We start from the raw sequence: 27,165 nt of genomic DNA, 5'->3' as shown, positions 1-27,165 counted from the left end.
TTGAACAATGCTCTGCTTATGACCAGAATACAAAGGCAGTTGGGTTTCAAGAAACTGTCTAGAGATAATGACTTTTCCTGGAGATGGGAGGATATGAGGAATATTTTAAAAAAAGAGGGGCGCGGCAGAGTGTCTGGTTTTGCAGGACAAACACAACCAAGCTCCTCTCTTGCAGAGGGTTAAAAATAAGATAAATAATCTTCACTTAGAGACCAAGTTCATCAGTATTGCCTGCACAAGAGCAGAGGGAAACTGCTTACAACGCTGAACCGCTAACAGCCTCCCCTTCTCACTCAGACAGGAAAGAAGAGCCTCGCTCCGAGAAAAAGTGACCTTCAGACCACACACACACACACCAGAGTCTTTAGAGAGCAGCCCCTGAGCAAACGGTGCCTGGATGGGCGGCTTTTTTTCAATACTGCCGTGACCCTCTTCAAAGACTAGAGCTGCTGATTCTGTTGAATCCAGATGGCAACACCCTGCCAAGGAAAGACCTACTAGTATATACAAACCTGCCAAGACGTGGTTCCAGTGTATGTTCTTTGCTGATGCCACTATTACCCAAACGTGTTACCTTCAGCAGCACACCTATCAGAGGCAGAAGTAGCTGTAGGGAAGAGACCGTAACACACCTGAGACGAACTTTGCACAGGCTCTGCTGAAATTCAGGACAGCTTCAGCATGGTGAGAATCACTTCACCCTTCTGTCAGGACACCACTATTTGCATTAAATCTGTGAATAATAAAAAGGTGTTACTGGAATTTGTGTGTGGTTGCATCTACCAAATGCCCCTTGAAAGGCCATGGTCGCAAGAACGTACGGAAGATCTCCAGGTCCATGCTGTTGGGATGCTGCAGGAATGAGAACACAGCATTGCTGGGGTGCGTTTATGGGGCCTTCAGCATATTAGATACTTACATTGCGAAACACCGCATTCTCCAGCTCTGACAGAGCCTCCTTTATCTCAGCTGCAGATTCCTGAGTCGAAATTGCTGCCAGATGACTGTGCACAGTGAGTTAATGGCCACAAAACCTGAGCTCCTCTTGCCTCAAGTCATTTACCCATAGCATCAATGACGTTATCATGTTCAGCCCATATTTACTACAGCTACAAACTGATTCAGAGAAACCTGGAGTACAGGATTAATCATTACTCTTGGGATGTTGAAAATGGATACCAGAACGGACTTCCAAATTAGGTATCTAAAAGTCCTGCATCTCCCAGGAGAGCCCCATTACATCTCCCTACTCGTTCTAATGGAATCTATAGTATGTGAGCACGGCTTTGCCTCCCACAAACCCTCCCTGCATAATTAGCCCCAGCTCAGATTGCTGCTTTCTGTAATGGCTGGAGAACCACTTTCTTCAGGCTACTGAGATGTAAAGAGGAAATGTTTATTGCAAAATGCAAGTCAACCACAGCCAGTGGGTCTGGGCCATGGTGGAGGGATACAGAAATGGCTTCTTCTTCTTTTTTTTGCCTCAGAAATAGAACTCACTAAAAATAGCAGTTCCTCAGGAACAAGACTGCCTGAAAATAGCTGTTTCTCAGGAGCAGGGCTGGCTGCTTCTGAAAGAAGTAGCTATTAATGTATAATTGTCCCTGAGGCTGGTTTCTGAGAAAATGCTGTACATACAGAGGGCTGTAAAGAGATATGTTCACAGGCAGGCAACATAGGCACCCCTCTCTTGTCAGAGGTCCTGCGAACTCCAACAGCTCACGTAAGTGCATTTGGTTCACTAATCTTAGGCACCGTTAGATCCATCACAGCACTGGGAGGTATTTTCCTCTGTACTGGTTAAAGCAGCGCTCTGGGATGCTCTTATTATCTAGAGACCAGTAAATGGCAAAGCCTCCATTGCTCTAACCAAACCTACACTGATTCTTCTCCCAGGACTGAGAAAGCCTTAAAATCTAGACCCAGCTTTGAAACTCCAGCACTCTCTTTCTACAGAAGGTCTAAGAACTTTGTTGAATTGCAGGTTATGCAATCTACTTCCAATTTCCTGCTCTACTCAGCACTTAGAGTTTTTTCAGGCAGATGCTACAGGGCAATAAATCTTCTGAAGAATGGCCCTACATTTCTCCCACTATGGTGTTGCCTTATAATGAGGAAAGACAAATTGCTTGTGAGAGTGGTTGATTGGTTGGTTATTCCCTACAATGTCTCACTCATCCCTCTCATATCACCATGGGTTCAACAGCTCATTTCTTCTGCCTTTTTTTTCCTTCCTGGCACAGCCAGCCAATATGTGCACAGAGGCCTTTCTCCTCCTCTTCTTCTCCCCTTAAGGAAATCTCCAGGTGACCAAAAGAAGCAGAGACTATCAAAGGTCCAGAAAAGGCAAATTTTGCAAAGCGGCAGCTTTAAGGAAACGGTTGTGCAGATGAAGTACAGGGGACTCTGACTGATTGCTGCCACTGTTTCAATCCCATACCACCAGTGCCAGAGACTGTAGTAGCCTCTGCTGAGAGCATCCTTGGGTAGGATGACTGGGTAGGACTGGCCTGTGTCATCACTGGATGGAAATCTATAGACTGCTTCTTCCAGGCTCTGCTTTAAGTGCTTCTTCAAGTCATGTCTCTCCTCTGTTCACCAGTGATCTGATACTTCAGCATTCTGATAACAGCAGAAACAGCTTTCTGGAAGAAGTGTAGGGCTGAAGCTCTAGCCACCGAGTAGCCCAAGGCAGGTCTTTTACCTCAAGAAATTACTATCTTTTTTCCTGACCAAATTCCAGCAAAAGAAACGACACTCTGCTTGCAATTACAGCAGGCTGCAATTTTCTTTATGGAAACTACCTTTAGTTCTGTGGATCGGCTCATATTGCAGTGTACAACAAAGACGGACATTCCCAGACTTCATTTTAACCTTGTTTGCTTGGGAGGGAGTACCAGAGAAGCTGCAGCCAGGCTGATTTCACATACCCACAGCTGTGGGAAACTTGTAAAACACAAAATATATAGTGCCAGAACTCTGGTCCCTGGCATGGCCAGGCAAAACTAGAGCAGGTATACATACCCCTGCCACACAGCCATGACATCTAGCCACGCTGTTAGCGGATCTTTCCCTTCCCTATTGCTAAGCGGTATTGTTATATAATCTAAACTGCATACATAAAGGGAGAGATCTATAAAATACAGGTATATACATATACTCCTTGCCTTTTTATTTTGTTCAAGTTTCGAAAAATGCCTTGGGACCCTAGCCTATGCAAGACAGAGTGCTTGGCCACATTTCTGTTTGATAGCAGCAGGGAGAGGATTTTTGCAGCTCAGATCGGTTTGATTAAACATGCATTTTGCTGCAGCTGTCATACAATGCTCATTAAAAAATACTCTACATTTGTGTAGCATTTATCATCCAAGAACCTCATCGTGTTTTACAAAATGTAATTAATTAAACTTTACAGCTCCCCTCAGAGAGGGATAAGGAAAATGGAGAGTTGCCTTAATCCATCACCGAACTGCAGCAGACACTGGGTTAGAGGAAAGCAGCTGTTCAACAGCATGCAGCAGCACTAGAACAAGAAGAGAAGATCTCCAGGCAAAGTCACCCAGGGAATGTACCACACACCTTGTTTGCCTGAACTGTGCACTTCCACTATAGGTTAAATCCCAATTCTTGCAGATAAGAGGGTGATTTTTCTGCCCCACCCCGTACCCCAGGTTTATATCTGAGACACCTGGCAGTACACTATTCCATCTATTGAATCCCCAGCAGTGCTAAAGACCAGGGGCAGCCGCAGCCCTGAGCAGAACTGAGGGAGGCAGAAGATATAAAGCCATACAGCCACAAATTGCATCTCACAGTCCTGGAATGCTGTGCAAGCTGGTGCTTAAAGTGGAGGGAGGGTAAAGTCCCCTTAATCCCTCGCTTACTTCCCTCTCCCCTCCCCATCAGTAAATCCACACCTGTTAAAGGTCACCCTGAAATGAAATACATTTGAATACTTCCCGCTGCAGCTTGGCTCCCCTGTCCCAGTCCCCTGCGGTACCTCCCAGTTCACGCTGCAGAGCAGGAGAGGGAAGGGGGGTGCCCATGTCCCCTACTTGAATTTCAGGGTCGCGTGGCTGAAATCCCACCCGACTCTTAGCTGATCTTTAGTGAGGAATCTCTTTCTCACCCTGGCTTTAAGATCCTTTCTCATCGAGCGTATAGGATAACATGGCCACGGGGCAAGCCTGATTGGACAGATCTGTTATGCCACTTCCACTACCTTGGAAAAAGCTAGAATTTCATCTGGTGCAAGTTGGGGAGGGGTGCAAAGCATCGCTCCTTTGTGAGTGAAGTATGGCAACAAAAACACAGAGGTACGTGCGGGGGGAGAATGATGCGAACAAACACGCATGCATCCACGCTGCGCCATAGAGAAGCACTGAAAAAAGGGAGAACAGATGGAGGAGCAGGTATCTTACCAACTCACTCACCAACTAATCAAACACAGCTTCAGATTCAGCTGGGAAGGTCAGATAGACAATTTCCACGCAAGGCTATGAAAGTGCTGAGTATTTTCATCAGACATAAATGTGGGAAGGGAGGAAGAGTACAAGGATTGTGCTGGAGGAACTGACAGTGGATTCAAAGATGGTAACAAGGTGATTTTTTTTTAAGCCTCTGTCACAAAATTTAATTAGTCTCCAAATCCTCCCCCAATAATACGAGGCCCATTTGTACAACCCTCCTGCTGGGCCACTCACACTTAGCCAAACAGACACATTGATAAGATGGGATTCATCACACCAGTCTTCTCCATGTTCATGAAGGCAGATCTGCTCGCACAGATCGAAGATGTGTTCAGTCCTGCCCTTCTGGATTGATACCACCATGGTTTTCCCCGTGGGTGCATGTCTTTCCTCTTTTTAGCATGAAGAAACTGGTTTTTACTGGTCCCTGGTTTTATTTTCATGTTTGTCTATGGGAAGCAGGCAGTTGCTGCAGCAGACTTATCTTAGTGAAAATTCTTGCTTTGGTTTTGCAAGTGTTTTAATTAACGTAAATTATTTTACACCACTTTACTACTGATAGCATGTAATTATCTCCCCACAGGTATATATTTAGCTAACCAGCAGGCTGATCAAAGACCTACAAAATGAGGTATTTTTGCAACTGACACTAGATACAAGCAAAGACCAGCAAGGTGGGGCCAAAGGAGGCGGGAGGAATTCCCCCTCCCCAGTCCTAAACACAGGGCTCAAATTTCTGTACTTGAAAAGATAATCATAACATTAACTTACACATTGTATCAGAGGAGCATGAAGATGCACTGATACTCAAGTGCTGTGAAGGAGAAAAGAACTATGTACATGCTGAACTATTAATCATTGGTAAGCAATCTCCTTTGTAAAGTGTTTTGAGGTTGACTAAGGAAAATGGCTCCATAATAATGCAGAGCAAGCAGTCTGCTTGCAATCATAGGTTAACTCTCTCAACTGCTTTTGCTGGGTCAATCCCTAGGTGTTGTTATCTATGCAAGGCAGCTCACTGTTTTCCTGAGGAAGTCTGGCCATGGAAGAGATTCCAAACTCCACACCCCTTTCTCACCCTATTCAACTCCGGACTCTGGTTTCCACTGCAAGTACAATTTTAGATGAATGAGTTTGAGACCTATGCCGAGCAGCTGCCCTGCTCTCACCACATCAAACTGTTCATACAATTAAAAACCAACAGACTGGATCAAGATACCTGGGACCATAACCCTTCTCCAAATTACTGGTTGATAAAACATGCATCTCTCCATTGAGCTTCTGGAAGTGCTAGTAGCCCATGATTTGTCTTTCTCCTTGACGGCTGCAGCCGGTTAACCTGTGCTGGTGGGAAGACATCAGATTGAAATAAGTGTTTAGGAGCCAAGAAGCATCCTGTGCCAAACCTCAGGTTTCAGAACCATATCTGTCCACTTGTGTAGGTTTGATCCTTTATTAAAAGCACTGGGTGCTTTGTCATCAGTTTCAGTGGGCGCAGGATCAGTTAGGTAAATCCTCATCTCTTGACCTTCTTGAAGGCCACTTTGTGCTACTTTACACACCTATGGACACTGTGTCTACATATGACTGTAGCATCACTGACCACCAGGCCCAGGTGAGACCCCAAGTTTTCAAAGAATGGCACACAGAACAGAAAAAATGATCCCAGCCTCTAAGATCTTACAGTCTGACAGAGGTTGTGTTATGCTTTTTACTTCTTTTCAGCAACTTTAATGAAGAGTGTTACTTAACTTCTCAGGCTACGACTGAATCTTTGGACTGAAAGCTGCAACATTATGTGTTACGGTTGCTACCGGAAAAAGGAAACCTCTTTCGTATCTATTGACGTCTTTTGCAAAATACTCTGGGTTTTTTGAATGATGTACTCCCTATTATTTCTATGCCATTACTTATAAACTTCACAGCATTTTCTAGAGGGGTCTTCAGTAAGACGAAAACCTCAGGGCAACACTCCATTAGGCTTTTATTTTTATAGGTTGGGTTAAACCTTCTTGAAACTGGTAGGTTTAACTGCATTCCTTTATTTAGGGTAGCTGAAGGAGACATTAAGTCTGTTTCCACCCACAATGCAAGATTGCTCAAGTACCTGAAGGCTCTGGGAGGACAGTTTTGGGTAGGATATTAAAAGGAAAGAAGGTTATGTGTGGATGGACAATACAGTTCAGGTGGAGGAGGAGACAGAAAGACAGCATATTGAAACAGGCAGGGAACGGAAACTTCAAAGAGCCTGAACAATCATTGATATAAAACCTGGACTGAATACAAGAAACAGAGGGATTTGGGGTCACATTGCTGCCTGGAGCAGGTCTGGAGCTATAAGCAAGGAAACTGGCTCTCAGCTGCGTGATTTCTTCTGTGTTCAGGAAACAAGGGCTCTGAGCATTCTTGTAAGCAAACAGAAATACATTAGAAATACCTTTCTTCATCACTCCTCCTCCCCTCTGGATCAACAAATGAGACCCTGAATTTTGGCCAGCAGCACGGGTCAAAGGGAGGAAATGTGCTGCAAAACCTCCCGCACATCTGTACCATTTAACTCTTCCTGCTTGATTCAGGATTAAGATGGCATAAAGACAACAGCACTATTCCTCTCTTACTCTACCAGAGCGGGCAGTTCAGGCCAAGGTTTAGGTCACCGCTGTCCCTAATTGCATTGGAGGTGTATCCTTGTTATGAACTTCCATTCCTACCCTAACAAACCAAATTTCCCCAGACCTTGCTATAAGCAGTTTGAGCAACTCGATGTGCTCTTCTGTTCTGCAGGGAACTCCTTAAAATGAAGCACCCACCATTGGCTTTTTTCCTGTAGGTGAATTAATCTGCCTTGCATGAGTAATCCTATTTAAAACAATAAGTTGCCTTGCAAGAATGAGGGAAGCAAGTTTGAAGCATGCTTTTATGCAAGTACTGTAAAAAGGCCACATAGTAGTTCATCAGGGGACACTTCAGCAATAAAATGACGGTTACCGGTAAAGTCCAACAATATAATAAAGGATAATTTAATAAGGGAATTTTTAACCCATTTAACAGAGACTAAATTTGGACCCCTTTCTTCAAGTGATCAGGTACACTATACTTCCCTAATCCTACTTTCTGTTAATAAGTGAAAGAAAAAATAGGCAGTAATCTATTCCTTCTGCTTTTATTTTTATGTTATGGGAGAGCACTATTCAATATAAAAAAATTAATTTCAGTAAAATAGAGGCTGAAGCTAGACATGTAGACCAGCCTCTGAGTAAGATGCATTACAGAGTACCATACCTCTTCAGACAACAGAGGTCCCATGCCTCAACTCATTTAATACCAGGTAAAACAAACCCTACAGATTATAATCCAAGAATCCTGCAGTGGCAGGAGGAAGGCATGTGGAATAAGACTCTGCGACCTAAGAGAAGTAAAAGCTGTGGAGATTAGTAGCTCAGTGTCTATGTAGGAGCCCTGTGGGCCCCCTTCAGCGTCCTTACTTTAGTCTTCATCGTCTCTGATCCATTCTAACAGTCCTCTGTGGGACGGAGATTTAATATCTAGGAAATGTGGGGTCCTGGCTGACCTGTCAGAAACAGCGGTGGATGGCTGCTCCCTGTTTACTGCTGTATCACTTTGCTTTTCGCATTCACCACAATAAACAACAACAAAACCTGACACTATTTTATGAACCTGAATGATAACGCTTTAAAACCTCTAGAGGTCAGGCTAATGAGAGCATCTTTCCAGCAGCTGCATTCTGCTAAGTGCGAGTGACACCTGCTGGAGTTCTCGTCCCCATAACCCATCCTGCTCCCACAACAGCCAGCTCTGCAGGTGTTTGGTCTGCCCAGGGGGGACCTTCTGGGCGCCTGTGTGTGCTAAATCCCCCAGAAAGACGCTTGGGAACAAGAAATAGGTCTGGGTGGCTCTTTCCTATTGCAGGATGGCAAAAGTTGTCTTTATCCATGCGTTACCTCTTTCACCACTCTGGTTATGCAGGTTTACTTCCACCATATACCCAGACCCTGCCTTTCCTTTTGCCTTTGACATCCTTCCAGAGGAGCTGTAGTAAAACGCAGCATGTTACCACAGGGAAAAGTCCTGAGTAGGCACTGAAATGGGACCACACGATACATTATTCACCTGTCACCTAATCCCTGTGAAAAATACAGGCTAACATTCCTCCTCTCGCCTTGAAGCCACCTAAGAAGACTGCAGGAGAGGGCAGGTGACCCCTGGAAGAGGTCTGAGAAGCCCTCACTTCTTACGTTACAATATACAATAACAAATTTAAATGTATGTTGCAGTATATGTTATCTGTGAAGGCACATTTACAGTGTTAAGAGTTGCCGCTTCTTCAGAGCACGCTGGAAAAGGTTGATTCGTGGGACATCAGCAGCCCCCAGAAGACTGCTGATGAAGTCTCATGACGGTGCTGATGAAGACCTGTGAGTTTTTCTCTCTGCTGTTTTCACAATCTGCAGGAGCCTTCACCTCTGCAGCCCTGGCAAGCGCTGGCACCCGACAGACCGCAAGGTACGGCAGGGATGAAGAAGCAAGGTGCTGGCCTGCCCTGGGGCATCGGAGGACAGCCTGCACAAGTCATGGAGCATCGGCTGGGCCAGCGTCTCCTGACAAGGGTCCCAGCCGCTGAGGAGGCCTGCTGGAGCGGGACAGGGAGGGAAAACCCCTCAGGGTGCCCCAGCCCTGTGACAGGCCCTCAGACAAACCAGGCCTCGACGCAGCGCCTGTGGCAACTAAGGCAAAGTGTGCAGCCCCCATTGGGGAACCGACCCTCCCCCCCCCCGGTGAGGAGACGGGGAAGGGGACAAGGCGACACCGAGGCCAACACCTCCTCAGCGCCAACCCGCCCAACATGGCGCCAGCCCTTCGCCACCCGCCCCAACATCCGGGAATCCCGCCTGACCTTCTTCCCGTGAGCCTCAGCGGCCCGCCCCTTCCCGCCTTCCCCCGCGGCGGCACAGAGCAGCAGCGGCAAGATGGCGCAGCCGCCGGGTGAGTGAGGCGGGCCGCCAAGGTGACCGCGGCTCTTTCCTTCCCTTCCCCTCTGACCGGGCTGTGTCTCTCTCTCTGCCGCAGCTCCTCTCAAGGACATGAAGCTGATGGACGTGAAGCTGGGCCAGCTGCCCACCTGGCTGGCCATGAGAGACTTCACCCCCGGTGGCATCCTGGGGGCCTTGCGAAGAGGTGAGGGGGGCTGAGGGGAGGGGGCCCGCCCGCCCTGCCGAAACAGCTCCGCACCCCCTCGGCCGGCGAAGACCTGGAGGGTGTGAATCCCTTCTCCTGACGGAGCTAGGCAGATCAGTGTGTAAGCTTCTCTGGCTGCTGGAGCGGATCTTGGCCGTGGCAGAGGGATCCGGCAGTAGAGGGGCTGCTTCGGGGCGATTTTTGCTTTTCCAAAACAGTGCCTCGTGTTGTGTCTTGTGCTCCCATCTGTAAATTTGTTTCTGGTGTGGGCTTTATCCACCAGAGATTTGTTTTCAGTATTCCTTCTGGTATAAAGAGGAAATATGGTGACCTTAGTCCTCAACCTACTTGCTGAAAATCTTGAGGTTTCCCAACATCACAAATAAATTTACAAAGAAAGCAAGTGATCCCTAAAGATGGTAAGAAAGGACACAGGGCTTTTACAGATCACTTGGCAAAAGTTTTGAGTGATGTCCTTTGCTATAGTTACAGATATGGCATTCAGGCAGATTTAAACACACAATATCAAAGGCCAGTGTCTACATAATGTATATGTGCTAGTGTGAAAGAATTAGATAATTCCAAAGCAGCTTGATCTCATGAAGGTCACAATAATGTTTAGGGAAAAATGCTAATGGGCTTTTTTTTCCTTTTTTAGGGTTTAGTGCTACTAACTTGAGTTCACCTTGCTTAACTAACAGATGGGTTGTTTTCTCTCAGACTTGCTTCTGAGACCCTCAGATGTTTCATTAGAAACAATTTCCTGAAGTTCTGTGAAATCAGTCCGCTTCTTTCTGAGACAGAAAAATATGCAGCTCATCTGGCTGCTATGAAAACTTTTCTCCTACACAGGTTACGACAGATACTACAATAAATACATCAACGTCAAGAAAGGGGGGCTTGGTGGTATCTCAATGGTGCTTGCAGGTTATGTTGTTATCAGCTACATCTGGAGCTACAGTCACCTGAGTAAGTAAAAGCAATATGGCTGAGTGCGTATAGTGCAGCTTGAAAGAGTGCTTGGGGCAATAAAAACAATCTGCTGCTGCTTTTAGAAATAAAATGAAAGACTGTGCTAACCACTGCTGCTTGAATCCGAGACTGTGGGCAAGCAAACTTCTTTTAGCCATAGGGAACCTGAATGCTTAGTCAGTAAGTTATCAGATGGCCAATATTTTCTTGGTGACAAAGAAAACTTAGATCTTGTTGCCTGTCTGACCTGACAGTACTTAGAAACTACATGCTCTTATTTTTGTGGAGTGCTTTTTTTCCCTGTAATTTCAGGTGTGGTGGTTTTTTTTTTCTTGTGACTTCAGTAAAATTAACTTGCTTTACTTTGAATGATACAGAGCATGACCGCCACAGGAAGTACCACTGAAGTGTGAATTTCAGAAAGTGAAGGTACAGCTCTTGAACAGACTTGGCTACTGGAACAGCTACCCTGACAGAAGACATCAGAACTATTCATATTAAAAACTGTACTATTATGACCAACAATAAAGTGCATACACGCTATGTTTACTGAGTTGACACTTATAGCTGGCTTGTTAATTGTACTGTGCAAATGAGTTTGTCATCTTAAGACTTTCAGCCCTGAAGGCTAAGTTCAGAGATGGTTGGGAAAACATCTGCTACTTGGGTTACCTTATGAACTGGGGAAAACTATTACAATCAATTCCTATTTAACTGTTTAATAAAAGTAAAAAAGCATTGGTTTGCTTCTTAATGGCCATTATGTACAGGTTGGACAACTAGCTGAAAGGAGGTAATATTTTGATTTGAAAGAATATCTGAGCTTTAGGTGTCTTGGTGGTGTGGCCATGTGTTTCTCAGTCAGGCTGTCACCTGGGGGCTGTAGGTGTTTGGGAAGTTTTCCATCATTTTGGAGCACTGTCTTGAGACGAGATTGGTTTAGCTTTAAGGAGGTCTGCAACTCCCATTCTGTCACTGGGATTCTAATGCTTCTTACCTCCAATAACCCAAAATTTCTATCAAAACGCTACCTACTTTCATTGCTAAAAGAAGCTCGAAGGTTATTCTGAATGGGTATGAGCTTAAAAGAACTTTAATGGTCCATGAAGTTAAAATGAAGGAAGACTTTGCTTCTTGACTTAAATGCAGCGGTGAGAAGTTTAACAGGAGACATGATGTAGATAAATGGAGCTTAAAGGAACATCTGTGGGTTTGGCCCCTGCTGAGAACCTTCCTCGAGCACCCCCCTAAGCAAGTGCATCCCACTGTCCCAACACTACCTGCTGACACTCGCAACTGCAGCTGGGCGTTGCAGGTACAGCCTGCAGGATCCTTTTCTGAATAGAAGGGAGAGTGAAAACCACTTCTTGAGGCATATGAAGATTCTCAAGAGCTTCAGTGGTAACAGGAAAGCTTTCAGTTTCAGAAAACATCGGTTCAGATAGTGAAGACCAGAAACTCCTGAACTGGATCAGGAAGGTAGCCAGGCACCGAAGTGTCTTGGTTCCTTTTACATGTGCCTAGTTAAACACAGATAATGCATCTCAAATTTTGGCCACTGTGAGAAGTGTCTGATGGTCTGTCATACCATAGTCACTTAGACATGAAACTTCTATTTTGACTGACTCCGACTCCCCACAGTGAAATAACAAACCAACATAGGCTCTGGTCACTTCTCTTAATCTAGTCATATGACCTTGTTCTTAAAAAAAATAAATTCACAGCCAGCTTTTTCCATCAGTACATTTCAATAAAAACAAAGTATAAAGGCAGTCAGCACATGAAAGATGGGTTAGAATCAATAAGGCTCACATTGTAAGTTCACTTTTTTTTTTTAATTCACATTTTATCATTGGCCCTTTTGAAATAGTCTTCTCACAAAATGAATGGGTTTTGGCTTGGAAAAATTGCTCTCAGAAGAATGCTCTACCACTTTTAAAAGCAGTATTCTCTAAGAATACACATCTCCACTTCTTGGTCTTCTCTAGGCTATGGAAATACCTGCTCAGTGTGAGCTGGACGATGGGGGGGCTGAGACAAGGCTCTTCTATTCCTACTCTTCAAGCCGTGTTCATTTCCCTCCTTGCTTTTTGCAAATGGAAAATGAGCACAGATGCGGCTTTCCTACAATCGTTGTTCCTATTGTTTGGCTAACCACAGAGATGCCAATTTATTCTCCCCTTGATCGGTTCTCACCCAGAAAATTAATTTCTAACCTTCAGTATAGCAAGAAGCACAGAAACAAAGCAAGTGGACGAGAGTTTTACAGCCTGATGTACATGATGTGTTAAGTCAGCCACCAGGACAAGCTTATCGACTACAACAGGCTGGACCTGGGAACACAACTTCGGTTTTTAAGAACTACAGGACAGCAGAATCCCTGCTTCCTCACTGAAGGGAAGGCATTTCAAGCATTAGCTTTCCCAGTCAGTCTTCCTGCTTCCACAGGGAGGGCTGAAACGCTGCAGGTTCTCCAAAGAGAAGTGGCAGAAGGAAAACACTTTAAAGAAACACTGGCGTAAGATGTGTTTACGTAGACTGCTGCACCGGTGAGGGGTTTGTGCATCTATTGGCTTTTAGATCTACCTTTCACAAGGGCTCAATGAAAACAGGCGGAGGCCAAAATTTTAAAAAGGTTAAAACCTAAAAAAAAGTTGTGGACAATTACAAAAACGTTGCTTAGCAGCAGCCAGCCTCTGACCAGTTCTTTCAGTAATGGCATTAAAAAACAACCTGATTAATAGTTCAAGACATAGTGCTAGGCAGAAACCTTTTCTCAGTGTTAATAGCTCCCTTGCACTCTTCGTTTTGCTCTTTCACTGTCCACTGAGAAAGGCCAGATGTCCTTTGGTGCATCTGTTGGCATAATGACCTTTTTCACCACACTAAAAGAGAGAGAGAAAGAGAAAGAGAAAGAGAGAGAGAGAAATTATTACACATTTACAGCTTTTTTCCTCTAGCTGCCTTTATTAAGGTAGCTGGCAACTGTCCTGATTTGGAAGCTTTTCCACGTATGGAATATGCAGTATTTAGCGGGTGAAATGAAACATGGTGTCATAAGGGACACCATTTATGGGCTATTTCCACTCCTTGGAGCAAAAGCTGCTTCTGTGCTGAGAGCAACCTGATGCCATGTTGTTATAATGCACTACAAAGGAGAGAGCTCTCAGCGCACTGCTACGAACAACAAAGGGCTGTAACACACAAGAATTTCAACACTGGAGGCTTCCAAGACTACTCCCTCTGATAAGAACTACATCAGAGATCTATGGGGACTCTCCTGATCGGTTATCCTGAATTAGACAAAGAAAAATGCATCTGAACAAGAGATTCATGACTTTGCACCTTGAAGTTATTCAAGCCCAGAGAGAAATGCCAGGATCTGGTGCAACAGCATGCTTCAGATACGTAATTTACTTGTAGCTAAAATAATAAGCAGCTATTAAAGGTTTTCAGTGAAATGGATTCAGCTACTTAATATCCCTGTCTAGTCACAGTAATTTTTACCCAAACAAGCACTAAGGCACAGAAGTTGGCATGTACAATGACATAACTGTCAAAGCTGATGGGACAGGAAGATTCTTTGCCCTTTTCTAGTGACTAGGGTTGGGGCTTTTGTGGAAAAATAGAGAGAGATGGAAGCTCAATGTGTCAAAGTTTTATTGGTGCTCCTTAATGAGCAACCGAGGTGAATAGCTCATTTCTTGGTTTGACAGCGACGGGGTGCATTTACAACTGAAATGCTGAACAGTCTTTGCATATTCAATTTCTGTTACTCGCAAGGACCTTCTAGGCTAACAGGGGAGATTAAAATCTTTCTACAGTCACCAAGTGTAAGCAAATTAACTCATGAGACAAAACTAGTATTAACTCTTACTTTGAAATATACAGTTCAGCAGTCTCCTTTAACTGTTGTTGTGGTAGGGTTTCCTATTTATTAGCAGACGAGCAAAGTCTGTCCTACAACAGCCTTAATTGTCACAGCAAGTCCGTGAGCTGGCAAACCAGCAACCTAGAGGCCTCAGAACTCAATGCCAATTCCCACAGCTGTATCCACGCACCAAAACACAATGTCTATTGAGCAGAGCGCACATTTCATGAACCTGTTTACACAGCAAAAAAACCTTTTGCAGGACCAACACCCCTTGTTCCTTTGCCTGTGACAAGCAACCAGCATGAAAGCAGCATGACGTAGTCCAGGTGACATGCACTCTGTACTTATTAAACCTAGCACCCTCTGCTTTCCCTCCTCGTCTCCCTCCCCTCTGAATTACCTTGTAGCAGGTGACCTGCTCCAACGGCCGGGGTCCTCTGTTCCCAGTGTTGTTATTTTGAGACTGCATGACTCCAATGACTTGGGGTGTCCTCTGTTGGTTAGGAGAAGAGTTCTGACTTAAGTGCATCGAGGATAAAGACCTTTATGGTTGTTATTTTGTTAAGAAGGGAAAAGAGCACCCCATATATCAAATGATCAATTTTCCTCCAAATCTGTGTGTGGGTGCTCTGCCAGCTGGAGCACCAGAGAGAAGAATCAAGCAGTGAGGCTTACAAAGCCCAGAGATCCTGCTTTTCTCTGGAAAGCAGATTTAGAGAGTAGGTTTAGGCTGCTAAAATACCACTGCTATCCCTGAGAGATGTCACGCAGATTACAAAAACTAGCAGATTGCTGCACAAGCACATATGATGTGCTTCTATGTAACGTGGGAGCATTCTGTGACTACATCTCCACGTAAAGTTCGAGCAATTGTAGGGCTTTCATCACTATAATGGCACTCGGGGTTTCTCACTGCTTAATTCTTGCACAGCACCCTCCCTTCCAGGCAGTGCCCCAAGCAACAGAACTACCACTGCTGGCCTCTGAGCTGGAGGACAGTACTAATGACTGAGAAGGTTAACCAGGACGAGGGGAGCAACAGAACAAAGCAAAACACCACAGTCCCAGGACAAAGGCAGCAGCGGTCCGTTGTGATCAGACAGTGGACATTAGAGGGCTGGGAAGAGAAAAGAGAAGGGACGGTGCTTTGTGGTTTATTAGGATTTGTCTCCAAGTTCTTAATTACAAAAGACTATCACACCCTGTTGTGAAATAGGAAAGGTTTTCCCTCATTCAGTGAGTCTTTCTCCAAGACTTTCCAGCAAAGCAGATCCAGCTGTCCAGTTTTGACCACTAGACAATATACCCTCTTTTAAAGTGCTGTGGGAAATGCTTTGAGAGTGGGCGTGTAGGGGAGGCAGGGGAATTGTGTACCTTTTGCTGTGTTTGTGTCGGTTGAGGCAGTGGTGGTTGCTCTGTGGTTCCCATTGGCAGTTCAAACCGAGGGCTGGTTTAGATGGAAACAAGAAAATTGATTCTCAAATCATATGCCAACATTTTACCATCAGCTCAGTCAAGTAACTCCAAACAACAAAACAAACATTCAGCCAATTAAATTTGGCTCACAGGAAATGGACCTCCCCCTCCCCACTCCTCTTTGCATTCTGATGCTCAGCAATTACGTATACAAAAATGACAATCCAGTATGTAGCACATCCCTCTACCTGTAAGGTATTCTGGAATGTAAACCCATGTGATCCCACTGCACTGGTGGCATCCGATCAGCACTCTAGAGTCTTACTGGTAACTCCCTGAAGAGGCGCTGCCCCATATCCTCAAATTGGTACAACAAACTAAACATTGGCCAAATCTCCAAAGCCATTGGGAAGCACTGGAGCAGCCTCATTTGACATACACCGGATTACAAGGGAAACACGAGATTACAGGACAAGCCTGGAAGCATACTCACTGCATGAATTTACAGGTAGGCCCCTCTGGACAGAATCCTACTAGGTAATTCACACAAATTACTCTTCGAGTGTGTCGGTGTCTGCAGAGGGGACCTGCAACACAAAGCTCAGTAGTTCACGTTCCACATATACATACCCCAGCACTCAGCAGTAGCAGGTACACAAGCAGATCACGCAAAGAAAGAATAGCAACACCCTACCCTTGATTATAGCCACAGAAGCAGCAACTGTGTGACATACATACCATGTTTACAGAAGCCTCTGTCATACCAGGGACAGTCTTTGATCTTAGACTCCGGGTCAATGTGCAAGAATGGACATTCTTTGTTACTGCATTCCCCTGTACCAAAGGCAAACACACTTCTTAGTCAATTGTGCAGGTTCGAGATCAAATGACTCTCAAAACATTACCTGGATCATGTAGCTCCCACAAAGCTGTTACCAACATTTATAAGTTCAGGCACAACAGTCTTACTGCCTGCCTTAACCTAGATGAAGAACACCAAGGACTCGCCCCCGGTGAGTAAAGTTCTACCAGACTGGATTATTTATGTGTGCTTTTAAAAACAATGCGGAAACTAAATTTGAAAGAGCAGTCATGATAACAAAAACCAAACATTTAGTGCACCAGAAGCGTGGAGAAACTACAAATTGCACACTAACCTCAATCCAAGGAAACCTACAAGACTGTAAGTTTCTGACAGCAAGTTGCCTCATTATGTCCAGATCTCCAGAGCTGGAAAGCAAGTGCATAAAAGTTTTGCACCCCCATGCCCTCTGCTGCTCATCAACTCCCCAAAATAAGAGTCATGCAAAGACCAACTGCTCAGCCTACTCATCTCATGCCCAAAACAGAACATAAGGCATAAAACCCAGTAAAAACTTGGAACTTCCCCCCTCTTCCCCCAAGGGACAAGCTCTTGAGAGAGAAGACATCTATGATAAGTCACAAATTTTGGGGGATAATAAGGTGAAGGACTAAGCAGATCTGAAAAATTACAAACTAATGGCATCACTGGACACAGAAGAACTGTAATGCTCTGAAGACGGACGAGAGGGATGTATCAGGATCCTCTTCACTAGACTCCCACGCCAGCAAGGAACACTAAGTAGGAGCTACAATGCCCCTTACCAAATTTGGAGTAGAAGTAACACTCAGGCATCTTGGTCATGTCATACTCGTGCAGAAACTCGCACTGGTCTCCCTTTTTGCACAGTCCTCGTAGCCAGTGTTTGCAAACAACTGTCTTTTCCCCGCTGATGTGTCGGAATGGGCACATGCCTCCTGCAGAAGGATGGGGCAAGGAGAAGGCAAAAAAGAACAATTAAAACCAGCGGCACAAGAAGGCACAGGGCAACGGCAACACTTTGTTCCCCTCTGCAAGAGGGCTTTCAGAAGACATCACTTTTTCTTATGAAGTCAGCCTTTAGTGGCAATAGCAAAACTGGGAGTTCCAGACAAGTCTTACGTTACTCTCTAACGAGCTAAGCAACGTAGTCTCCAGCTCTTAATTCTGGCAACCACGAACCACAGCAGCTAATACAGGCACATCCACAGCAACGTCTGTGCGTGGTAAGTTCAAGCCTTCCTTTACCGGTAGCTTTTTTTATTCACCTCCCAGCTTCTTGAAAACACCACCATTATTTCACAACTGCTGCAGTTATTCCAACATCCTTCAGTTTTACCCTCAATCTAGGATATCCCCTCACCTTCACAAAAAAGAAGAGTACTGTAGACAGTGCTAGAAAATCTAGTTCCCCCCCTCCTCCCCCAATTGTATCGGAAATATTACTTGCCTTTTCCACAGGCTGCTTTTAAAAAAAATTCACAGACAGCTGCGCCTGATTCTGCAGAGAGAACAAAGAAACATAATTCATTTTAACAAAGTTTCATGACAACTTTTAAAATACTTCCTTCCCCACCAAGACACTCTGGTCTTCAACATCAAAAGAAAAACAGCATTTTGGTTTGGGGAATTTACTTTCCCGCGTAAATTCCTTGTTGAAGTCTGGCCCTCACAAATACCTGTATTCTTCTTGGGGGACACCAAGGGGAATTTGCACAGGTGCTTGTTTTGCTTTTCAGATACTTAGGTTTTGTCGACAGGGTTTTCCTGCGCTGTTAGGTCAATCATGTCAGTGAACCCTGTATTTACAGCCCTGGCAACGACAGTCTTAGATTTTTTGACCAGAACAGCCTGAAACAACCATTAGCGTGTTATCCCTTGCTGATCCTGACCAACAGAAACCACAACGTTTGAGGGAGTTAAAACACAAGTTTAGTAGCCTGGCCAGAAAATTTCAGCAAATGGTGAGTCCCCTAAGACTACCCATGCCAGATTATTAGACTGGAGGAAAAGGTTTAGAGACCGGGCCAGGGATATACCTAAAGACAAAGTCTCCCTGCCATCGCAATGCCTCATCTATCAAAAGGGAATGAAAAAAAATAATAAAGTGTCATGCAGGACAGCAATGTTTATTCACGATAATGCCTCAACTTTCATCTTCCAGCCTGGCTGGCTACTAACTACAGCCTTCATTAAGTAGGAAAGACAAACACCCGGATTAAGACGGAAACCTCGCAGGGAGCGCAGAAGTTGGGCGGATCTACGCAAGAGACCTGAGCAAGGCGCTCAGATCCCCTCAGACCTCCCTCCCTCCCTCACCCCCCCCGACAGGCACCAAGAGCCTGCCCCGAGCACCCCGGGGAAGAAGGAGCCGCGCAGCGCCCTGTGCCCGCACGCACTGTCCATGCCGGGAAAGGGCAACGGCTGCGCCCCCAGCTGCTGCTCCACGGCCAGTTCCAGGTCGAACTTGATGTGGTCCACGCTGGCGATGAGCTCCTGCATGGTGGCGGCTGGGGGGCGGCGGCAGCGGGAAGGAAGGGGAGGTATGGTGGCGGTGGTGATGGTGGCGGTGGTAGCGGTGGTGGCAGCGGGCGGCCGGGCCCGGGCTGGCCCGGCCCGGCCCGCTCCGCTCCTCGCCGGCAGCGCCTGAGGTGAGGGGAGGAGGCGGCGGCGGCAGCACCTCGCCGCCCCGCGCCGCCCTCCCGCGGAATGCCGGGAGTTCACCTCTGACCTTACGGCCCGGCGGGCAGCGCGCGCGCGCCCCGCCCCTTCCCCGGCTCTCTCCACCAACCAGCTGGGGGCAAACTCGGCTTCGTTCCCGCCCCTTCCGTTCCGCGCAGGCGGCGCTGGTTGAGGGGAGCGGGGACCGGGCCGGTCCCGTCCCCGCTCCGCCGCCTCCTCCCGCTGGTTACGGGCACACCATGAGGTCTGCGCGGCTCCTTTTCGCCTCGCGGTGCTGTTGGGTCTCCTCCGGTCTCCGGACGGGGCGGTGGGCAGGCCCCGAGCAGCCCGGGAAAGCGCCGTGCCTGCTCCGGTCCCCGGGTGAGGGGCCGCTGAACGGCTGGAGGCCGTTCCGCTCCTCACAGGCGTCCTGCAAGCTGCCCGGTAGCGACTTGAGAGAGGGCGAAGCCGGCAGCAGCGCTGAAGCCGTTGGGGAGGAGGAGGAGGAGGATGAAGGCGTGGAGTTCGGGACGCTGTCTAATAAATTTTCTTCTCGAAAATATTATCACAAAACCACATCACGCTTCCAGAATTTAAAGCTTCAAGGAGAGGGAGAGGAAGAACCGGAAAGAAAACCTCGACACGGTCCCAGGAACACCCCGTACTGGTACTTCTTAAAATGCAAAGCCCTCATCAAAGACGACAAGGTGCGTTCCCAGCTCTTCGCTAAATTAGTTTTTAATAGCATTGATGAAAGATGCAACTCTGTCCCATCTGTATCATCCTATCGCTTAGTATCTTCACAGAAAGAAGTAAAATAAGAGCTAGTGAGGAATCCCGTGCTCTGTGGGCCTTCTACCGCAACTGACCCACAGCTGCTTATGTTAATATCCATTGTAATTGATTCTCATCCTGGATTTTCCTCTTCCCTGTAGCTAGCGGAGGCTCTGGAGCTGTTTGAGGTGCAGATGCTGAAGGAAGATCGTGTGTGGCCGGAAGAAAGCAATTACACTGTTCTAATTGGCGGCTGTGGCAGGGTTGGCTACGTGAAAAAGGCATTCAGGCTCTACAATGATGTAGGTTTACATTCTCCCCTCTCTCAGACCTTCGTTACGTGTTCTAAGCTGAAACCGATTCAAGCATTTGGTCACGTTGCTTTGTGTCCAAAATGCCTTTGAGTTACTGCTTGCACCTTCTTAGCTTGACACTCTAAAAAAAAAGTGAAGAAATTCTGCAAGTCCTTTCCTAACAAGCCAGTTCAAATTTTTCTTCTCTTCCCTTAGATGAAAAAACGAGGCTTAACTCCCACCGAGGCCACTTACACAGCCCTGTTCAATGCCTGTGCTGAATCACCGTGGAAAGACTCTGGCCTGCAGAGCGCTCTCAAATTACGGCAGCAGCTAAAGAGCAAAAACGAAGAGCTGAACCTGATCACCTACCATGCGCTGCTGAAGGTCTGTGCCCTGTGCTCAGATCTCAGGATGTGCTTTGATGTACTGAAGGTAAATACATGACTTTTCTTGTATTAAGTGTAGTCTGCTCTGGTTAAAGCTCCTGGAAGTTGCCGCATTGCGTAGACCTTTTTTATTTCATTTCCAGCAGAGGTGGTTACAGGTCTCATGTTTACATTTCATTGATCCTTGGTCTCATACAATGATACATACCAAATATTAAGCTTAAGTACATAAAAGGAGGCAGCTGCAGAGGTTGGCTTTTAAACTCTGGTCAGGTGTGTCAAAGACTTAACGAACAAATTATTTGTGGGGTTTGCAGCTACTGTGTCTGTCTGTTCCTCTTTTTGAAGACCCATATAAGAGCTCCTTTTAGAGCTCTTACAGTGGCTCTTTTCAGAAGAATAGCTAAAAGGACTGTGGTTCCTGCCCCAAATTCCCTGTAGCTCCCATCAGGGAGAAGCTAGGATCTGTGCAGGCATTTCAGGGCTCTCTTTCTGCTGGAGCAATCGTTCTGCTCACAGCACTGGGAGTTCACCCAATGCTTTGTTGCTGCTGTATCCCCAGAAGACAACAGCAGTATTTGAGCTTCACAGCCAACTGCGACAGACTCTTTGTCTGGTAACTGGGAAGTTTAATGCTCTCTCTGCTCTTTTAGGAAATAGTGCACAAGGGCCATGTTCTCACAGCCGAGACCTTCAGCTTCCTTCTCATGGGCTGCGTAAAAGACAGTGAAAATGGCTTCCGATATGCCTTACAGGTTTGTCTTCATGTTCTAAGTGGGGAGGAAAAAGTGCTTCTGTATTGTAACTTGTCACTTGAACGCACAGGAGGCAGCGGGTTGCTCAGAGCTGATGAAATAGGAGTTCAGCTCTTCCTAGGAGAAGTTCTGTAAACTAGACTTCCATCAGGATGTCTCGTATACTGGTAAACTGCCCCGGGTGATCTCGCAGGCCTGTACTAGCTCGAGGTGGCTGTTCACTGTCCAGTGGCATCTCACCTCATCATGCTGTAAACTCTCCTTTTCTGCAAGCAGATACTGCTAACAGATATGCTTACAATCTGCTAGAAGTGCTCCTGTTACTTAATATCATGTACATCTGGTGTTTATCTTCCCCTCTTCAGGTTTGGAAACAAATGACTAAACTTGGAATAAAGGGCGACAGCCACACGTACAATTTGATGCTGCGTGCTGCGAGAGACTGTGGGATAGGTGATCCAGTCGTGGCTTCTGAACTCCTGCTCAGGTCCACCGGTGAGAACTCGTCTCAGCTAAGGCTTGCACCCGGGAGGCAGAAGGAAAAGGTGAAAAATCGGAGGAAGAAGGGAACTGAGAATGCAGCTGCTGTCCAGCTAGATGTGGAAGCCATGGAAAAGCAATTATTTCAGGAGAGTTCAGTGGAGGCTGAAGAACTGATCCAGCAACAAAATAAAGATGTGAATCAGACTGAAACAGAACCAGCTGCTCTTGACAGCCCCAATGTAGCTCACAGCAGGATGGGAGCGTTGACAAGGAGAGGCCAGAACGAGATGGAGCAGGAACAAGCACGCCTAAGCCCGAAGCTGCGTTTCTGCAATCTGCCCAACTTGCTGGATTCCAGGATGCCTGACGCAGCCGTGGTTTCCTTGGGGACAGTGGTCACACCGTCCGATCGACTGGCTTTGATGGGGGACGTGGAGGGCTTCTTGAATAAAATGAAAGAGGACAATGCAGAGCCCAACATTAAAACATTTACGTTACTGGCTGAGCTGGTGGAGCCCCAAAGTGCCTCAGAGTCCTCTTTGCTGGCACGCTTAGATGAGTGTAAAGTGAAAGCAGATGTGACCTTCTTTAACGCTTTAATAAGGAAGAAGAGTAAACAGGGAGACTTGGAAGGAGCAAAGGTGAGGAAAAAACCTCAGCCCTGTCACCATCTCCTTGCCTCAGGCCTCTGACATTACCTGTCTTTTGCCAAGAGACCCGTTTCTCTCTGCACAATAGAAACCAGGGATCTCGCACTGTTTTCCACAAACTAGCGCTTGGCTTAATTTCCAAGTATTCACAGACTCTGTTCTAGCACATTCAGCTCTCTGTCTGGAAAGCTACAGTGAGACTTTTTGGAAACTGATGTCAACCCTTGTATCTTGCAGAGTGTGCTGCCAGCCCTAGTGAAGAGGGGACTATCGCCTAACCTCCCGACCTTTTGTAACCTGGCGATCGCTTGCCACCGAGAGAAGGATGGACTGCAGTTACTCTCAGATATGAAGGTAATCAAAAAACCTCTGCTGCTTGGGGTTCGAGCTGCAGGAAGAGGCAAAGCGAAGCATTAACACTTCCAAAAAGACCTGCTGAGGTTTCTGTGGCGAGTGGTTGTGTTCTCACTCCAAAACCATGCAACTGTAGAATAGCTGCCAGCTCAGGTGGTCTGTCATGCGCCTGCGCTGGGACAGGAGAGGGCTCACGGGAAGGGGTGTGCTGGCACTGCCAAAGCTGCTACACGGGTCCCAGAGTGAGAGCTGTGCTCCTTGCGTAAGAAGTGCCTGTGCGCCTTTTCCTTCTCTAGCTAGCAGATGAACAAGTTTAACTGTAGTGTTTGTTGTTTCCAGAGGTCTGGAGTAACTCCCAACAAGTATATCTACAGCACCCTCATTGCTGCTGCTGTGAGGCAGCTGGATTACAGTTACCTCACAGAGATCCTGCGAGACATGAGGAATAACCAAGTGCCTCCCAATGAAGTTATCATACGCCAGCTGGAGTTTGCAGCACAGTACCCTCCGAAATTTGACAGGGTAAGTAGCCATGACTGGTCACAGTGTGAAGGCATCAGGAAGGACACCAACAAGGGAGGGGAAATGTAGACATCTGCCTAGTCCTTTTCCTTTGGGTTTGTCCGATCTGGCTGACAGTTACTCGATAGCCCTTTCTTTAGTAGTAGCTTGTAGCATGCTGGTATTGAAACGAGTTCTGTTCTAATAGAAACTTGTTTTGTTGGATTTCTGTTTGCAGTATAAGTCAAAGAACCCCTACCTGGAGAAAATTGACGGTTTCCGTGGCTACTACTATCGGTGGTTAAAAGTAATGGCAGGAGAGGAGACCCCCCACCCCTGGGAAAAATACAGAACACTGAAACGTGCAGTAGATGACAATAAGGAAGAGGCTGTGCAGGAGCAACCAGGGGAGAAGTAGCAGTGAGCAGGACGCTGAAGTCCTGCATCTTCCTTGTGCTTAAAGGACTTGCTCCCTTAAACTGTCTTGTAGTAAAGCTGCTTTATATTTCCATGAACCCAAGTTCTTGTGGTAACTACATAATAAAATACTTGTCCTTTGTTTTAAGGAGAAGCAAATACATTTTCAGGGAGTTTCCTTAAACTGCAGAGGATTAGATAGGTTGTAGTTTAGCAAAGCCTGTGCTCAATGAGGAAGAAGCAAAATCAGATTTAGCAGTGGTTTAGCTTGGTGCTAGTTTTGTCTCTTTCCTGGGTGTATCTGGGCACTTAACATGTGACCTGTAGGTCTCTATAAGCTGCTGGCATTCCTGAATGGATCTGCGCACTAATTACACTAATAATTACAAACCTTAGCAGAGAGTTCCAGTGAAATTTAGCTTCCTTCTACACAAGATCAGGGGTGAGTCTGAATCAGACTGGACATTTGAGAACTGTATTACTTCTTTTCCACACAGCCTTTTAAATTCAGTTAGTTGAGAAAGAGGGATAAGAGCTGGTTAAAAAACAACCCACATTTAGAACACCTCAGAGTATGTAGAGCAACCTTACACCAAACCAACCAAAACACATCCACCAGGAGAATAGGGGCATAGAAATGTTTTGTCAGAAGATTGCACCACTCTCTCAGGAGGGCAGAGCTTTATTTTAAAATAAATGGCTACACAAAACCCTACTCCAAAACGACCACCATTGTATACATGATCCAGACGAATACGTTGCTGTTTTAATTGCTATACACAAATATCCAATCACACAGAAGGTGGCTGTAACTGCACTAATAGTCTGCTGTGCAGGATGATATCCCTCAGAGTTCAAAAAGTAGTCTTATGGCTAAAGGCTTCACCCAGAACAGCCTCTGCATCCGCAGTGAGTGCATTCAATGATTCTTCCCTGGAAAAGAAACACGAGGAGGGTATTTCAGCCAAGCTATGTGAGCAGGTGGACTAGCAGGCTTGGGCCTCAAGGCAGAGAACGGGTCTGCGTGGGAAGGGTTTCTACCATCTAGTTTTCTGTTGTTTCCCATACTTTAATGACTTTAAACACCTGCACGCCAAAGCTAACAGTAACTTTAGAAGCAACTAGATACCAACTCTACCAGCAAAGATAGAAAATGTTAGAACTGGAGGAAATGACCAGGAATAACAGTGCTACCTCCTCAGCTGTCCCTGAGCTGGGAGGAGTTAGAATGGGTACTGCAAGGGTCCAGACAAGTAGAGGAACAAGCTAAAAACTCTTACCACTTCCAGCTTGCTTTTGGGGACCCTGCAGATGCAGTTGGTTCCAAAGTTGGTGTCCCGTGTCTGGATACACCGCAGGCAGCAGAGGTTCTCATAACCCTGTTTTTTCCACTTTGCAATCAGGTTTTTGTCAGCGTATCCTTCCTTGATGCAGTACTCGTACAGCTCTGTAGAGGAGCAGAAACCATCGCAAGTAGCTCTTGGGAAGCATTAGAAGACTCGCTATCAGGAATTACTAGCTGTAGTAACTAGCAGTTAAAGCCAGGCAGCTGCCAGCCTTCCCTCCCCAGAAACCTGATCCTCCCCACCAATGCCCCAGTTCAGGTACATCCACAGGCAGACATCTTACTCTGTTCCATTTTCCCCTGCCCAGCATAAAGCATTTGTGTTCCTCACCTCTGCTGATAGCTTTTCTTTTATAGAAGAGATCAAAGATGTAACGTGTTTTCTGGTGATGAATTCTGAAGATAGGCCAAAGGGATTCCACTTTCCTCTTCCCCTCGTGAGGCTCAGTCTCCGCTGGGAGGGAACACAAGCACCAGGTTTCAGCTGACCGTTCCAGGCAGCCAACTTATTTCCTTAGTCACTTTGCAATAAACTGTTGCAAGAACGTTCATAGCTTTAATACCTTACGGAGATAAGACTGAGCTTAATGGGAGAAGATTCAAACAAAAGGGACCTGACCTGGAACAGCTCCTTTAGGAAATATAACCAGAATGATAGTGGGGATGATGTGACCCACGCTGGGACAGTGGGTGACTTCATGGCTGCCCTACTCGTCAGACCAGAGCAACGGCATGGACAAGAACCACCGGTCCGTCCACACACACTGGTGAGCTTCAGCCAGGGTTTGGCCACGGCGTGCCCTAAAACAACTGTACACCAAACCTCTGTGCTCTGTAACCAGTGCACACCCAGAAAAAAGCGACCAGTACCGGCCCAGTCTCAGTCTGCGCTATCACTGCGAGGCAGAGATATAAAAACCATCAATCTATATTCACAGGGGAAGCTGTGCTTTGTGAAGCAGTTAAGGATTAGCTTGCTTCAGAGTCCCATCCCTGAAAAGACCCAGCTCTGCCGCTTACCTTCTCTCATCTTCTGATCCAGCTCATCCAGCGTTGGCTCAATCAGCTCCCAGCCATCCGGGGGAGGCTTCCTGCTCCTCTTCACTTTGGGCATTGCCTTAGGAAGGAGGAAGGCGAAAGGCAAGGGGATGAGGCTTTGCCAGCACTCAGGCGTGCAGGTGCTTCGAATTCCTGACAACCACTGGAGAAAAAAAAAAAAACCAAAACGGAAAGGAGAAGAGTTGTCACTGAGATTTCTCCTAAGATTTCTGCGCCCCTTCGCCGTTTTGCACTTCGATGATAAAAACAAGCTTTATCGAGCTCGTGAAAGAGGTAAAATCTCACCCAATGCAGCCCCGGGGCTACCCGCAGGCCCCGGGGTGAGCGCTGCACCCCCCTCACCGTTAACAAATTTTTTTTTTTTTTTCCCTCCTCAGCAAAGTGAGACGACAGCCGCCCCTCCCCCACCCTCCGGACTACCCTGAAGCAACAATTTCCCTCAGCTCCCACGGAAAATACCGGGCCGGGGCCTAGCGGGGCCCCTGGGACTCCCCGAGGTTCAGGCCGTGTTGGCGGCGGCGAAAGGGCAAGAGGAAAAGGGGGTGGGAAAGCCCCGTTCCGCCGTCCGTCCCGCTCACCTGCCGAGGAGCGCAGCTTCCGCTCCGCCGCCGCCGTCACCCGTGGGGCCTCTCGTACCGGGACAGCCCCGTGGCCCCGCCCCTTTGGGCTGCCCGCCGCAAATGCCTGAGGGAAATCCTCCCCGCCGTGCGCTCCTC

At 46.7% G+C, this 27,165-nt stretch overlaps 4 protein-coding genes and 1 long non-coding RNA gene across 7 annotated transcripts in view; 2 read left to right on the top strand and 3 right to left on the bottom strand.

The window, feature by feature from the left end:
- Nucleotides 1-1,211, bottom strand: part of LOC138690553 (uncharacterized) — a 36,786-nt gene extending 35,575 nt beyond the window's left edge. The window contains exons 1-2 of the long non-coding RNA XR_011329353.1: nt 822-1,211; nt 513-733 (exon numbers count right to left, since the gene is read on the bottom strand). This is a non-coding gene — a long non-coding RNA (uncharacterized lncRNA). The remainder of the gene's footprint in view (nt 1-512; nt 734-821) is intronic.
- Nucleotides 1,212-9,388: 8,177 nt separating this feature from the next.
- ATP5MF (ATP synthase membrane subunit f) lies at nt 9,389-11,180 on the top strand. The gene is made up of 4 exons (XM_069810361.1): nt 9,389-9,473; nt 9,558-9,665; nt 10,518-10,634; nt 11,015-11,180. Exons 1-4 carry the CDS (start codon nt 9,458-9,460, stop codon nt 11,041-11,043), a joined length of 270 nt encoding a protein of 89 aa, XP_069666462.1. The 5' UTR covers nt 9,389-9,457; the 3' UTR covers nt 11,044-11,180.
- A 528-nt stretch (nt 11,181-11,708) lies between these two features.
- Nucleotides 11,709-19,457, bottom strand: CPSF4 (cleavage and polyadenylation specific factor 4). Its single transcript, XM_009918605.2, has 8 exons — nt 19,168-19,457; nt 18,219-18,269; nt 17,554-17,706; nt 16,666-16,761; nt 16,421-16,514; nt 15,886-15,958; nt 14,912-15,004; nt 11,709-13,522 (listed from the first exon to the last, which is right to left on the bottom strand). Exons 1-8 carry the CDS (start codon nt 19,268-19,270, stop codon nt 13,454-13,456), a joined length of 732 nt encoding a protein of 243 aa, XP_009916907.2. The 5' UTR covers nt 19,271-19,457; the 3' UTR covers nt 11,709-13,453.
- Nucleotides 19,458-19,628: 171 nt separating this feature from the next.
- On the top strand, nt 19,629-24,204 carry PTCD1 (pentatricopeptide repeat domain 1). Its single transcript, XM_009915316.2, has 8 exons — nt 19,629-20,136; nt 20,365-20,505; nt 20,713-20,931; nt 21,539-21,640; nt 22,006-22,764; nt 23,011-23,127; nt 23,467-23,649; nt 23,867-24,204. Exons 1-8 carry the CDS (start codon nt 19,690-19,692, stop codon nt 24,044-24,046), a joined length of 2,148 nt encoding a protein of 715 aa, XP_009913618.2. The 5' UTR covers nt 19,629-19,689; the 3' UTR covers nt 24,047-24,204.
- A 509-nt stretch (nt 24,205-24,713) lies between these two features.
- Nucleotides 24,714-27,134, bottom strand: BUD31 (BUD31 homolog). Of its 3 annotated transcripts, none has more exons than XM_069810357.1 (5): nt 27,028-27,134; nt 26,411-26,591; nt 25,722-25,844; nt 25,326-25,492; nt 24,714-24,978 (listed from the first exon to the last, which is right to left on the bottom strand). In XM_069810357.1, exons 2-5 carry the CDS (start codon nt 26,502-26,504, stop codon nt 24,928-24,930), a joined length of 435 nt encoding a protein of 144 aa, XP_069666458.1. In that variant the 5' UTR covers nt 26,505-26,591; nt 27,028-27,134; the 3' UTR covers nt 24,714-24,927. The 3 variants fall into 3 exon arrangements, with proteins under 3 accessions (XP_069666458.1, XP_069666461.1, XP_069666459.1); XM_069810360.1 differs by having other exon boundaries at nt 26,411-26,581; nt 27,028-27,133; XM_069810358.1 differs by lacking the exon at nt 27,028-27,134 and adding an exon at nt 26,909-26,931.
- Nucleotides 27,135-27,165: the final 31 nt, after the last annotated feature.

This window comes from Haliaeetus albicilla, chromosome 22 (genome assembly GCF_947461875.1).
Source record: "Haliaeetus albicilla chromosome 22, bHalAlb1.1, whole genome shotgun sequence".
NCBI lineage: Eukaryota > Metazoa > Chordata > Aves > Accipitriformes > Accipitridae > Haliaeetus > Haliaeetus albicilla.
This window is presented reverse-complemented; position numbering and strand designations above follow the sequence as displayed.

Excerpts from the sequence above, each read along its gene's own strand:
- ATP5MF (XM_069810361.1), top strand. Across the intron at positions 9,666-10,517 it reads CCTGGGGGCCTTGCGAAGAG|GTTACGACAGATACTACAAT; the intron begins GTGAGGGGGGCT and ends TCTCCTACACAG. Across the intron at positions 10,635-11,014 it reads CTGGAGCTACAGTCACCTGA|AGCATGACCGCCACAGGAAG; the intron begins GTAAGTAAAAGC and ends TGAATGATACAG.
- PTCD1 (XM_009915316.2), top strand. The coding sequence starts at position 19,690 with ATGAGGTCTGCGCGGCTCCTTTTCGCCTCGCGGTGCTGTTGGGTCTCC. Across the intron at positions 20,137-20,364 it reads CCCTCATCAAAGACGACAAG|CTAGCGGAGGCTCTGGAGCT; the intron begins GTGCGTTCCCAG and ends TCTTCCCTGTAG. Across the intron at positions 20,506-20,712 it reads CATTCAGGCTCTACAATGAT|ATGAAAAAACGAGGCTTAAC; the intron begins GTAGGTTTACAT and ends CTCTTCCCTTAG.
- CPSF4 (XM_009918605.2), bottom strand. The coding sequence starts at position 19,270 with ATGCAGGAGCTCATCGCCAGCGTGGACCACATCAAGTTCGACCTGGAA. Across the intron at positions 18,270-19,167 it reads GCCCTTTCCCGGCATGGACA|AATCAGGCGCAGCTGTCTGT; the intron begins GTGCGTGCGGGC and ends TTCTCTCTGCAG. Across the intron at positions 13,523-14,911 it reads AGCAGGTCACCTGCTACAAG|TGTGGTGAAAAAGGTCATTA; the intron begins GTAATTCAGAGG and ends TCTCTCTTTTAG.
- BUD31 (XM_069810357.1), bottom strand. The coding sequence starts at position 26,504 with ATGCCCAAAGTGAAGAGGAGCAGGAAGCCTCCCCCGGATGGCTGGGAG. Across the intron at positions 25,845-26,410 it reads GGATCAGAAGATGAGAGAAG|CGGAGACTGAGCCTCACGAG; the intron begins GTAAGCGGCAGA and ends GTTCCCTCCCAG. Across the intron at positions 25,493-25,721 it reads AAGAAAAGCTATCAGCAGAG|AGCTGTACGAGTACTGCATC; the intron begins GTGAGGAACACA and ends GCTCCTCTACAG.